At 45.9% G+C, this 14,623-nt stretch overlaps 1 protein-coding gene across 1 annotated transcript; it reads left to right on the top strand.

The window, feature by feature from the left end:
• The first annotated feature begins 6,013 nt into the window (after positions 1–6,013).
• LOC116525358 (olfactory receptor 10A3) lies at positions 6,014–7,108 on the top strand. Its single transcript, XM_032241162.1, has one exon. It carries the CDS (start codon positions 6,080–6,082, stop codon positions 7,022–7,024), a length of 945 nt encoding a protein of 314 aa, XP_032097053.1. The 5' UTR covers positions 6,014–6,079; the 3' UTR covers positions 7,025–7,108.
• Positions 7,109–14,623: the final 7,515 nt, after the last annotated feature.

Below are 14,623 nucleotides of genomic sequence, written 5' to 3'. Positions count from 1 at the left end.
AACAACTCGAGTACCCTGCTTCCCTAGAGCTGGACTAGCTCCCTAGGGCATGAGGTACTGAGACACCCCACCATTTCCAGGGAGTAGAGTCATCGCTGTGCTGCTCCTTGTCCCCCAGGGCGCAAACACAGTTGTGCTCCATCATTCTGGACTCTGTGCTGTCACTACACCTGCCTCACAAAGTCTGGGATACTCCCACCTTCCCAAGGTCTAGAGTCACCACAACACAATTTCTCATCCCCTAGGACCTTAGTTGCCACTGAACCTTATTGATTCTGGTTCCCAAGTTGCAGCTGTACCTTGTTCCCTGGTCTCAAACCTCTGAAGCACCCCTTATTCCCCAGAGCTGAGCCAGTGTTATGTCTTAATCTCCAGGGTGAAAGTCATAGATACAACCTGGCACTCTAGGCCTGAGCTGCTAGGGGGTGCCTCAGAGTCACAGATACTGTTGGCAGTCTATATCCAACCCCACCACAGAGGGTGAACCTGCACACCAAGACCCAAGTTGGTCACATAATAGGTTCTTGAGACCCTGCGCTTAGTACTGCAGTTCCACAGATGCTCTGAGCACATGTACCTGGAAGCTAGCACTGTTGCAGCTGCTTGTAGACAATGTCAAACCTGACATCAGGAGGAGACACCTCAGTGACATCTCTCCATTATGGGAAAAATGAGAAAAGGAGGACCTCCAAAGCTCTTGACACTGACCACCTTAACAACCCATGCCACCATTGCCACTGCCGCAAGCTATAGGCCACATCACTGAGGCACCCACAGTTATTGCTGATGTTGACTTTAGTTGAAGACATTGCACAGAGACCACCACTACATCTACTCAGAACTAGAGTCACCACACGTTTCTCGATAGCCATACAAAGATACAACTGCAGTGAAAGTCCTTTTCTATGAAAACTTCTCTATAAAGTCTGGAAGATGCAATTTTTCCACCAGATGCAGAAACATCAATGCAAGAACACAAAAGGCATGAAAAAATAAGGAAATATGACACCACCAAAGGAACACAATGACTCTTCAATAACAGATTCCACAGGAAGAAAAGAAAAAGATCTATAAGTTGCCAGAAAAGGAATTCAAAATAATAATCTTAAGGAAATTCAGTGAAATATAAGAGAGTACATATAGAAGAATCAACAAAATTAGGAAAATAATTCATGATATGAAGGAGAAATTTAACAAAGTTACAGATATCATGAAAAAGAACCAAACAGAAATCCTGCAGCTAAAAAATTCAATGAATGAAATAAAAAATACAACAGAGAGCTTCAACAGCCAGGCTAGATCAAGCAGAAGAAAGAATATCTGAACTTGAAGATAGGTTGTTTGAAATTAGGTGAGTGAAAATAAAAAGAAAAAATTAAAAAGAATGAAAAAGACCTATAGAACTTATGGGACACCATTAAGCAACACATATTTGTATTATGAGAGAACTGGAAGGAGAAGAGATGGGAAAAGTCATAGAAAACCTATTTAACAAAATAATAGTTAAAAACTTTCAAAGTCTTGGGAGAGTTATGAACACCCAGATCCAGTAAGCTCAAAGTCCCCAAATATATTCAACCCCAAAAGATCCTTCCTGATGCAAATTATAGTCAAATTGTTAAAAGTCAAAGATAAAAAGAGAATTCTAAAAACATCAGGAGAAAAGCATCAAGTCACATATAAGGGAATCCTCATTAGACTTACAGCAGGTTTCTCTGCAGAAACTCTACAAGCAAGGAGATGGCAGGGCCATATTTTCAAAGTGCTGAAAGAAAATAATTGGTGCCCAAGAATACTATACCAAGAAAAGCTATCCTTCAGAACTGAAGGAGAAATAGTTTTTCCAGACAAGCAAAAACTGAGGGAATTCATCACCATTAGACTGACCTTTCAAGAAATGCTCAAGGGAGTCCTACATACAATGATAGGTCCAACAATTCCACCATCATAACACCCTCCTCCCCCACTGACCCGTACACACAAATTGTTGCTGATCTCACTGCCTGCTGACAGCACTTACTCTGTTGCTTTGTTCTTAGGTAACAGACTCATAGGAAAGAAGATAATCTCTGTATATTACACTTCCCATTTCCCACTTCAATGTTTTTTTTTTCTTTCTTTCTTTCTTTAGCATGACTCAGGGGACTGAGACATCCGTATAGGCTCATAACAATGCTTTTACAGTCAGGTTCTCAGCTTGTTCAATGAAGGGATTGTCAATTCTGAGAAGACTTATTCATTAGTAGAGTGTGTGACTATTTACTCCTTGACTTATTTTAAGAGGGTAGGTATATCCCTTTTCCCCTCACTCTTGGACTTAGGAACAAGTTGCAAAGGTATGCAAAGCCCTTGAAGTGATTTATTTATGGACTTCCCTGTCCCCATTTCTATTTATTCATCTTCTCTTTCACCAACATTTGAAATCCTGTCTTCTTTACCTAACACATTCATATCCAGGACTATATGTTACTATTTATCCTCTGCAATATATATGATTTTGCTCCATCTATTACATCCTCGTTCTACTTTTGTCCACTTGATCTTGCAATAATAAAGAATACAACTTTATTGTTTCTCAGCTTTCATCTCACCTCCTTCATACAATAATTTAAAGTATACCATGTTTTATGTATGGAGCATTTGTGTGTTGAATCACCATCATTTGTTGACCTCTTTCTCCTATAAACAGTACCTAAATTTCCCTTTGGGGAATTTTTTTTAAGTAAACATTTTCAGGTATGCATAGTTGGAATTGATGCTGTACCTGGTTATAGGATAGAATGCTATGAATATTGCATATTAGGTAGCATTTCTCATCTCATTCACAATCACGGTGTCTGGTTTATAGGTAGATAGTCATGTAATACCACCATAGCAAATAATGTAGGAGGGGTTCTTGGATTAGTTTTTGCAGATGAAAACGCTTTATCCTCAGGATAACTGGTACATTGCCCACTGGATGCAGAGAGGATCTATTCCTAAGTGTTAGCATCCTTACTGCCACTAAAGGGAAAATATTCATTGAGAATAGAACCTACTCTAGAAAAGCAGAGATGAGAAATAGAGAAAAAAAGAAATCCAGGTCCTGGTCACATTATCTGAGTTCTGGATAAAGCCTAGCCTGCAGATTCATTCATCCCTATACTTTGCTGGAACTGAGGTAATAGTCTTATTGATTGCTCGAATCAATGTGAACTTAACTCTGATTGTTACACATACCTTGTGAAGTTAATAACATTATCTTGATTTTATCAAAAAAGTAATAGAGCCAGAGAAGAGACATGAGGCTCAAAATCATGTTAGTTCAGATGTTTTGACTTCAAGTTAAAAAGTTTCGACTACAAAATTATCTGAAAGACTTTCCCCCCAAATTTAGTATTTCCATATTACTACTAGAAAATATAAAGGTTTTGGTATCTCTAGGCCTTCCACAAAGAAACTTCAATTTACTTGCTGTAACACATTTCCTTACCATTGCTCAAGTTGTCTATCTTGTCCAATCAGATTCTCTGTCCAAATCACTCTGCCTTTAGTCATGCTCACATTCTTTTCTCTCTTCTCCATTTGTACCTACTTACTAACATTCATTCAGTCTCTGCTTTCATTTCTTAATGAGGAAGGTCTTGGTGGAATTGGGTCTCTTGTGTGAAGAGGTGTTAATTCCCTATGGAAACCTGGAAGAGTGGTATTCTAGGTTTGTGCAGTGGGGCTTTCTTATCCCCATATAGTAAAGTCCGTATAAATTGTGTGTAAGTTCTCCAGAGAAGATTTCTCTCAGGGCATAAAATTTACTGCGTTGTAATATAAAATCAATTCATTGAATCAGGAGTGTTTTTTAATCAAAGAGGTAAAACATAAGTGGGATGAAAATCAGGGACAGTCAAGGAACTGAAGATTCTGCTTCAGTACCTGTTGGTGGGTTTGCCATCTGTGGTTATACCCACTGATAATTGGAGGTACTTACCAAGTGATAACTCAATGCTCAGGTAAGAAAGTCAGTTGCTGTGCCTTTCATAGTCACATAAAATTTTGGACAGTACTGAGATCTATAAATGGTTTGCTTGTGGAAGTCATCAATTTTTAGAGGTATGTAGTTGAGGGAGTGGGGTGAAGGTGGTCAGAAATAAGTTCAATTGGGTAGAAGGATGAAGCCCTGATGAGTGAGTTATTTGACCGAGATCATATGGTTAGTTAATGCCAGAGCCAGTAGAACGTCAGTGAATTAGCTGAATCAGCATTATGTTATTTCAAGTTAAAGGGAAAAAAGATGGAGCATTTAAGTTCAGCTTAAAAAAAATTACTCATGAAGGCAGCAATTTAGATTTCTTCCATAACTTTTCCATAACTTTTCCTTATCAGCTCCTTAATAGTTGTCTGCTTTTAGTAGGATACTCTAAATTTTCTCATTTTACAAACTTATTTGGTTTTATAGGCCTGGAGCTGAATATGTAGTTTCGTCTATTAGAAACGATATTTAAATTTTTTTCCTGCCAAGTCTGTTTTATTAATTTTAGGAGATGTTTTAAATTTCAAATATTTTGTTATAGTTAATACATATATTTGCTTTTTAATATCACTATGGTCAGACTCAGTGAATCAATTGCCTTTTCCTCTCTGCTAATGTCTTAATGATATGAAATCAAGACATGTCTTCAGCTTGCTGTGTCCTTCTGTCCTTCTGGCTTCCTCTTGTCCCACAGTAAAATTCTGCTAGTTTTTGAAGCATCACACAAAGGCCAGTTTATAGCTCCATTCTAGTACTAAGCTGCCATTGAATGCCTTCTGTTTGAGCAAGGCAGCTTTCCTCCCTATGCTTTTTCTCCTCTGCCTAATGGACCTTCCACCCATGCCATGCCATCTAGTGATTAGGTTTCCCACCCTCACTGTCCATTCAGAAATAATCTTTCCCCCAATTATATTCCTAAAGCAGTTGTTATCACTCTGGTTCCCCTTAAATGCCAGCCTGAGAAGTGAGTATTGTATTCTACTGATAAGGGGAGACCCTGAAGTTTCTGGGAGGGAGAATGACATTGTTTTGTCAGAGATTTGAGGTACAGATTGGAGGAAGAGGTATAAAACATGGAATAGCCAGTTAGGTTTCCGTTTAATGGTAGAGAAGGTGAAGGGAGAGGAAAACATGCAGTGAGGTGGAGCAGTGTCAGCAGGGATGGACTCGTGAGGCCAGGGGGACTCCAGATTTTAAAGACTTGTGGGCCCTGACAGTGAGGGAATATTGGGGGACAGGGATTGTTGATCTGGTTGAGAGCAGGGAAAATAAAGTTGCTTTGCCCTAAGAGGGGCTCTGGAAAGGCAGTTGGATTGGGAGGAAAATGTTCATTTGTGCATGGGACTGGCAGGCCCAAAGGGACTCAGGCGGCATGTATGCTGCCTGTGTGCCCACCCACCACTATTCCATGCTCCCTTCAGCCCAGTTCCTATCTGATTGAAGTTGAGGCCTTGAAGCCTGCAGTTTTCTATCAACCAATTAGAGAAACACCCATGTTAGAGCCAGAAAGGATCATTCTGCTGCTTCCAACGCATATAGATGGGGAACCCAAGTGCAAGGAGAGGCAGAGACCCATCTCGGAGACACTGGCAGAGTTAGGACTGCATCCAAGCTCCAGACAAGCTCCCAATCCAGGTGTAACCACAACGCAGGTTCAGTTGCTCAATGCTTGCAGAATCCAATTAAGGGAAGAGGTACAGGCTCCTGCCTTTAAGGACACTGCTTCACTTTTTGGGCAGAAAGCAAGGGGTTTTAAAACGGAACTTGGCCTTACGAGAGGAGAGAGAGCAATCTACATAACAAAGATGTTGCCAGATAACATTGACTGTTATTTTGTACTTTAAAAACAAGGTTTCTGAACCAAAAATACTTCACTTCTTTATGTCTTAAAGATTCACTATTACAAGTCATTGGCCATTCTTCAAAAGTGCCAACCTGAAGTTCTGTCAAAATGAGCTTGTCATTACATCTGCTGTCAAGAATTCCAGATTCGAACTCGTACTATGGGATTGTGAGTGACTTCATACTCGAAATACCAGATCCATAAAAACAACAGAAGATTCAACTACTGAAATGAAAAGACAAAATCAAAGCTCTGTGGTTGAATTCATCCTCCTGGGCTTTACTAACTTTCCTGAACTCCAGGAGCATCTCTTTGGGGTCTTCTTGGTTATTTATGTGGTGACCCTGATGGGAAATGCCATCATTATAGTAATCATCTCTTTAAACAAGAGTCTCCACGTTCCCATGTACCTGTTCCTGCTGAACTTATCTGTGGTGGAGGTGAGTTTCAGTGCAGTCATTATGCCTGAAATGCTGGTGGTGCTCTCCACTGAGAAAACCATGATTTCTTTTATGGGCTGTTTTGCACAGATGTATTTCATCCTTCTTTTTGGTGGGGCTGAATGTTTTCTCCTGGGAGCAATGGCTTATGACCGATTTGCTGCAATTTGCCATCCTCTGAACTACCCGGTGATTATGAACAGAGGGGTTTTTATGAAATTAGTAATGTTCTCGTGGATCTCAGGGATCATGGTGGCTACTGTGCAGACCACTTGGATATTTAGTTTTCCGTTTTGTGGCCCCAGTGAAATTAATCATCTCTTCTGTGAGACTCCCCCAGTACTAGAACTTGTATGTGCAGACACCTTCTTATTTGAAATCTATGCCTTTACAGGCACCATTTTGATTGTTATGGTTCCTTTCTTGTTGATCCTCTTGTCTTACATTCGAGTCCTGTTTGCCATCCTAAAGATGCCCTCAACTACTGGGAGACAAAAGGCCTTTTCCACCTGTGCCTCTCACCTCACATCTGTGACCCTGTTCTATGGCACAGCCAGTATGACTTATTTACAACCCAAATCTGGCTACTCACCAGAAGCCAAGAAACTGATGTCACTGGCTTACACGTTGCTTACTCCTCTGCTCAATCCGCTCATCTACAGCTTAAGAAACAGTGAGATGAAAAGGGCTTTGATAAAACTATGGCAAAGAAAAGTGGTTTTACACACAGTCTGATTGTGTTGGGAAGCTGTGTAAGATTTGGCCACTGCCTGAGCAAACTCTGTTTAAATTTAATAAAGAGTGAAAACAGGTTGCATTATTTTGTAAATATGTTAAATTTGTTGAGTTTTTAATATTTGAAAATGTGTCTCTTTCAACGAAGAACTGCTATCACTTGTTTTTAGTAGATACGCATGTTTTCATAACATATGATATAACAGTTTATTCATCCATTTCTCTATTACGAACATCCAGGTAGCTACTGGATTGTTGTCATTAAGACGATGCTTCAATAAATGCCTTGTTCCATATGTTCATATGTACCAATGCCTTTGTATCTGTTTGATAGATTTGCTATAGTGAGTCTGATAGAATGAGGAGTATCTGTGTTTATAAATTTTATTAGCTGCTGCAGAATTACTTTTCAAAATGATTATAGTTCTTCAGACTGATCCGAAGGCTCACTGTGCTTTGGTAACAGGGTAGAGCTTCAAGAGGCAAACAAATAGATTGATGAAGTTTTTATTTTTGGATTGAAAATTTGTTCCACAGATAAGTAAAAAAAAAAGTACTTCTATTTTTGGGGGCCCAAAATGGTTCCACTTCATGAAATCACACAAATTATAAACCCAAACTGGATTTCTCTTGGTATCTTTCCAAATATTTATCCAGTGTTGGTGACCAGAGAGCTCATGTGAAGTTTCCTGAATTCTCATTTGACAATATTAGCATCTTTTTCGTTTACAGACCACTGATTTAGAAACTTTATTATAAAGTTTCCATTTGTAGTCTGTGACAGGAAAGTAAAATCTTGGGACCCCAAACTCACTTTGCCAAAAGGAAAAGTTAAGCTTGGAAACTGACTCAGACAAAAAAACTACCTTTCCTTTTGTTCCTAAATAGATAGCTACAGGATAGCAGGTCACCTGTCTCCCCAGGTTACCTCCCTCACCCTGACAATGCAAATTCACAGCTTATTTTCATGGGTACTGTAAGGCTGGTTGCCTCCCCAGGAGCTCGGACACACCCACTCCTCTCGGTGCCCAAAACCGATGTCACATCTCTGCACCTGGCACCAGGCTCTGAACTCAACACCTAGCTCTGCCATGTAGCTCCCCCAGCGTGGCAATGCACCCACCTCTGCACTCAGCACCTAGCCCTGCACCCAGCAGCAGGCTCTGCACTGGACACCTCTCCCTGCTGCGTCTGCCCGCCAACCTGCCAACCAATGGCGGCCCGACCCCGTTTGAATCTCACTCCCCATAACCAATCAGAGCACCCTGCTCCTCCTCGCTCGCTATAGCTATAAGAACCCTATGCCTTAAGAAGTCAGTGCGACTTCTCTGGCCCCTTCCCCGGGACCATGGAACCTCACCGGGAGCTGAATAAATTGACATTTAATTTTCTTATACTGGCCTCAGTTTCCTCATTTTAAACTTGGCAATGACCCTTACAAGTGGTGCTGAAAACCCAGGAGGAGTTGCAAGACCCCTCCTGGGGGCAACTGACTCCTCTACCCGAAGCCGGACCAGGAACAAGTACGGGGAGCCACTCCGCCATTAGGTAAGACTTCTATTACCCATAGCCTCTCCTACAGCTTGCCTCGTGGACTCCCTGCCCGTAATCGCGGCCGCATCAGGGACTCCTTCCTCGCTGCGGGCCAGGCCCCGGCCCTGTTCCGGAGACCTGAGTGTAGAGGAGACGTCCCTACACTCTTGTCTTCTCCCTGTAAGCGGTTTCCCAGGGGACAGGAATCTAAGGGAAACGTCCCCACCCTCCTGATCCCTCCCGCAGTCTCCGGTGGTTGATAGTGCGGTCTGGGACGTTGAGCCGTCCTTCCGATCATCTCCGCAGCAGCCGCGGAGGTTTGGGTAATCAGAAGCCCTGTCTATGAACCCAGGCCCTGCCCAACAGCAGGACCAAACCCCTGGCTTATGCCACTAAAACATCTATCTCAAACCAGCCCTTTGGCATAAAAACTCCCGTTAATTAACTGTACTTTCAGTTTCTCCTTCTAACTGCAGCAGGAGTGAGTGAGCAAGTGAGTTTATGTGTAGTCCCATGGCCTAAGGGCTATGGGGCTTGTGTGGGCCTCAACCCATGGTTCCATGGGGACGTCATAAGGCATAATGGTGATTCACCTCAGAGACCTGAAAGTGACCAGGTCTGGGGGTTATACGGGTACACCTTAGCCAAGACGCCCTGAAACATCCCTTCAGGGACGTGGTTGGGAAGGCATCAGGTTGGTCTCCCCACCCCTTTTATCCCTCAACCTTCTTTGGGGTTTTGTCTCACCCATCAGTTTACCCAATTTGTCCAACTCTTATTAGCCAACATAGCGTGGAGTAAGTCGGTTTCCCTTAAAGTGGAGAATCTCCTCCAGTGGATAACAGATCACCGGCTGCAGGGAGCCTTTACTGAATTCATGCTAATTCTGCCATGTGGCAAATAGCCCTAGCCCTGTCTCTTTTTCACTTCCTCTAATTCTGCCACGTGGCAAGTAGCCCTCGCCCTGTCTCTTTTTATTTTCTTTCTTATTATAATCCTGTAGGTTCTCTCAGCCACCCCCTCTGGGACAGGAGTATTTCTGCCCGTGTTGGATATAATATCTTTTTATAATCCTTCCTCACCACTGACTACCCCACGACAGAGAGTGAACTATGGGGAATCAGGAGTCCCGCCTAGACCCCAAGTCACCATTGGGATGTCTAGTCCAAAATTTACCCAAACTGGGCCTTTCCATAAAAAAGAAAATGCTGCTCTTCCTCTCCACCATGGCCTGGCCACAGTACTCTCTGGACAACCAGTCTAAGTGGCCTCCAGAGGGCACACTCGACTTCAATGCCCTGACAGATTTAGATGACTTTTGCCAAAGAAACGGCAAGTGGTCGGAGGTCTCCTATGTCCAGGCCTTTTGGTGTCTGCACTCCTGACCCGCCCTCTGCTCCTCTTGTTCCTCCTCCCAGGTCCTGTTAGCCAAAACCCTGCCTTTGCCCTCAGCCCCACCCGGCTCTGCGCTCTCCGAAAACCCCGGAAGACCTGTCCTGCCCCGCCCGCTTTATCAACCCTCCTCCTTATGTGGGGCCTCAACTCCCTCCTCCCTCTTCTCCTTCTCCTCCCCAAAGCCCTAATATAACTTCCCCTGTCAGTGCTCGTACCCGCTCTCACAACTGCCCATTCCTCTGCCCTTTGTGTGAGGTAGCCAGGGCCGAGGGAGTTGTGCGAGTGCACGTTCTGTTTTCTCTCTTTGACCTATCGGCTATCGAGAAGCGCCTGGGGTCTTTCTCCACTAACCCAACTGCCTACACCAAAGAGTTCTGCTGTCTTACCCAGGCATATGACCTAACCTGGCATGACACATATGTAATGCTATCCTCCACCCTCACTCCAGACAAGCGGGACCGAATCCCTACAGCAGCCCAGGCACACGCTGATCAGGTACATCTAACCAACAACCAAATGCCGGTGGGGGCAGCGGCAGTCCCCGAGGCCGACCCAAACTGGAACTATCAAACAGGTCAAGATGGCTGCCGCCGCAGAGACCGAATGCTACAATGCCTCCTAGCGGGCATGCAGAGCATGGCTCCAAAAGTGGTTAATTATGATAAGCTGAGGGAAATAACTCAGGGCCCTACTAAAAATCCTGCGGCCTTCCTAGACCAATTAACTAACGCTATGATCCTCCATACTCAATTGGATCCGGCCTCCCTAGTGGGGGATACAGTCTTAGCCACTCACTTCATCTCCCAGTCAGCAGCCGACATTAGGAAAAAACTCGAAAAGGCTGAGAAGGGCCCCCAAACTCCCATATGAGACCTGGTAAACATGGCATTTAAAGTTTTTAATGGCCGAGAGGAAAAGGCTGAAGCCACCTGCCAGGCCCGTCTACAGCAAAAGGTGAGCCTCCAAACCCAAGCTCTTGTAGCAGCCCTGAGGCCGGCAGCCCACCAAGCATCTGGTGGAGGGGGTCCATCAAAACCCTCCCAAAATTCTTCAGGGGTCCTGCCCAGGTCCTGCTTCAAATGTGGCCAAGAGGGACACTGGGCACAACAGTGCCCCTGTCCTCGTCCACCTCCTGGACCCTGCCCAAGCTGCAAACAGGCTGAACACTGGAAAGTTGACTGCCTATCCCGGACTACAGGCTCACTCCCCACACCTCTATGTGGAGGACAGGCCGGTCCGCAGGAGGTGGTCCCATCACTGGAACTTCTTGGCTTGCTGGACAACTAACAAGGCCCAAACTCAAGGACCCCCATCACACTCGCTGAGCCGAGGGTAATACTACAGGTAGCGGGTAAGTCCATTTCCTTCTTAAGTGGACATGGGGCCTTCCTATGCTGTATTGCCTTCCTACTCAGGACCTAGCACACCTTCCCAGGTTTCAGTCATGGGAATTAATGGTAAGCCTTCCTGTCCTAATCAAACCCATCCTTTAGCCTGTGTCCTCGAGGGACACCCCTTTTCCCACTCCTTTTTAATCATACCCTCGTGCCCAGTCCCCCTTTTAGGATGAGACATTTTCCAGACTGTGGGGTGCCACTCTCCAACTCACTGGCACCCCACACTCAAGCCCATCATCCGCCCACCTCCTACTGCCACTCCTAACCGACGCCACGCCCTGTCTTAACTCCTTGCCCCAACCCCCATAATCAATGCTACACAGATTTCCAACCTTTTACAGGCCTTATCATTGCCCAGGGAAGTTGCAGTCATACACTGCCGAGGACACTGGGCCCAGCATGATGCCGTCTCCTGGGGCAATGCGTGGGCAGATACAGCAGCAAGATCTTTAACTAATGCCAAGTTAACCCCTATCCTTGTTCTCTTCCTTACCACGGCAACACAGCCTGTATACCCACCGTCAGAAAAACAGGCCCTTATACTAAAGTGGGGAACAGAATCTAATCAGGGCTGGATCTTCCTAAATAGCAGAATCGCCCTTTCCCAGAAACAGGTCCCTAAAATTATTGCTGAAATCCACCGATCCTTACATATAGGGCCTCTTTTTCTCGCCAGGTCTGCAACAAACAATTGAGCAGGTACACAAGGCATGCATTACTTGCTCTAAGGTCTCGCCTCAGGGAGGCTTAAGGCCACAGTTTCCTACCCACCAAATGCATGGCAACCTGCCGGCCCAAGTCTGGCAAATTGATTTTACTCATATGCCCACTCACAAAAAACTCCGCTACCTCCTAACCTTTGTAGATACCTTTTCTGGATGGATTGAAGCCTTTCCCACCTCCAGGGAAACTGCGGACACAGTGGCCTTTCTCTTAGTTCAAGAAATCATCCCTCGATTCAGCTTGCCTGCAACCAACCAGTCAGACAACGGTCCAGCGTTTACAGCCCAGGTGGTTCAACTGGTCGCCAAGTCTCTCAATATCTCCCGGAAACTACACATCCCCTACGACCCTCAGTCGTCGGGTAAAGTTGAATGGGCTCACGGCATTCTCAAAGACCATTTGGCCAAACTTACCATCGACGTAAAACTCTCCTGGCCCACACTCCTACCTCTTGCTCTGGCCTGGGTCTGGGCCGCCCCATGGGGGCCAATTGGCTTCAGCCCCTTTGAGTTGCTGTACGGCTGGCCTTTCCCGGTCTCCCATAATATCCCGGTGCGACCACCTCCACTGGCCTCCTACCTCCCCTTTCTCTCTCTCCACTGCCACTTACTCAGGGAGCATGCTGACTGCACCCTCCCTGTTGTTCCGGGACTGGAAGACCCCCACCCAGCGACACCTCTCCAACCAGGCGACAGCGTTCTCCTCCGAGAGCTCAAACCAGGATCTTTGCAGCCCAGGAATCCCGGACTGAGGGCCCCCCCACCAGGACCCATTATCTTGCACAGGGAAACTGCCAAACAGGCGGCTGTCAGTCTACTGTCTCCATCCTCATCCCACGCGGTAAAAGTGCCGTACTCGGTCACGATCACGGGTTTCACTTTCGGCACCGGCTGTGTTTTCTGTATGACCAAACCAAGGACTACTGTCGTTGGTGGAACACCACCTACGGGGGTTGCCCATACAGCTCTTGTGTTATTCACAAGCCACAGCCTCCAAGCCGTCCCAACCGCATGCTCACTCGCTTCAGCAATGGTTCCTTAGCTCTCAACATCCGCAACCCCTGGCACAGCTGTTGGGATGCAGGAGTGTCTGGTAAAGTCTATGAAGATTATACCTGGAGCCACCCTAACTAACCAATTCAAACCCTCACATAGCACCTCTCAACCCTTCTCTTGGTTAATTCTAGTACAGCAGGGAGCCAACATGTTAAATTTAACTAAAGCCATGAATATCACCAACTACTTTTTGTGTGCCTTTCTCAGCAACCCCCCTCCTTAGCTGCAGTTCCCCACAGGTCTGAGTTCAATCTGTCACAATCACCTACAGGGCCCACCACCACTCTAACAGATATCCCCTTGTTTAAAGTACACTCGCAAAATCTTTCCCTCTGCTATGGGACGGCCAGCAGCCCCAGCCCCAGCTGCAACACCACAGTAAAAGTAAAATCCTCCCTTTACGCGCCTCCAGGAGGATACTTCTGGTGTAATGGAAACTTAACCAAAGTTATTAATGCCTCCTTTCCCTTCCCTTGTGTGCCTGTCACTTTGGTCCCGCAGTTAGAAGTGTACGGACAGGCCGAACTTCTATCCCTCCCTCCACCTTCTCCTAATCACCGAGACCGACGAGCAGTCTTCCTCCCAGTGGTTCTTGGTCTCTCTCTAGCATCCTCTCTGGTGGCGACCGGGCTAGGAAGCGGCGCCCTAGGCTACAGTGTCATTTCAGCCACTCAACTAGAGGACAAGCTCCATGCAGCTTTGAAGCGTCAGCCACCTCCCTGGCCGCCCTCCAGCGACAAATCACGTCGCTGGCCCAGGTAACTCTCCAGAACCGACGGGCCCTTGACCTGCTAATGGCAGAAAAAGGAGGTACCTGTCTGTTTCTTCAGGAACAGTGCTGCTACTATATCAATGAAACAGGCCTTGTAGAACAGAACGCCAACGCTCTCTATCGCCTTCAAGAAGACCTCCGAAAAAAGCAGAATGCATCAGTCTCACCTCTCAACTGGTGGCAATCCCCCATACTTACCTGGCTGATCCCCGTTATCACTCCCATTATCGTAATTTGTCTCCTGTTAATGCTAGCCCCTTCTTTCCTCCGGTTTTAACAGGCCCGCATGAGGGAAACTTCCAGAGTGGCCGTAAACCAAATGCTGCTTCACCCTATGTCCGGCTCCCAACCGAGGCACCAGCCAACTGATCCCTCTCCTCACTCTGCCCCTATTCAGCAGGAAGTAGCCAGAAAGAAGCGGTGTCCTATATCATCAAAAGGGTTGGAATGTAAGGCCAGTTGCGTCGCCAGGAGCTTGGACACACCCACCCCTCTCGGAGCCCAAAACCGACGTCACATCTCTGCGCCCAGCACCAGGCTCTGCACTCAACACCTACCTCTGCCACGTAGCTCCCCTAGCGTGGCAATGCACCCACCTCTGCACTCGACATCTAGCCCTGCCGTGTCCACCGCCAACCCGCCAACCAATGGCGGCCCGACTCCATTTGAATCTCGCTCCCCATAACCAATCAGAGCACCCTGCTCCTCCTCCTCCTCCTCGCTC

Source organism: Sapajus apella, unplaced genomic scaffold (assembly GCF_009761245.1).
Source record: "Sapajus apella isolate SASKATOON/1434 unplaced genomic scaffold, GSC_monkey_1.0 scaffold47, whole genome shotgun sequence".
Taxonomy (NCBI): domain Eukaryota; kingdom Metazoa; phylum Chordata; class Mammalia; order Primates; family Cebidae; genus Sapajus; species Sapajus apella.
The sequence above is the reverse complement of the archived record's forward strand: the minus strand, read 5'-3'. Positions and strand labels throughout refer to the sequence as shown.

Coding starts and splice junctions, on each gene's coding strand:
- LOC116525358 (XM_032241162.1), top strand. CDS start 6,080: ATGAAAAGACAAAATCAAAGCTCTGTGGTTGAATTCATCCTCCTGGGC.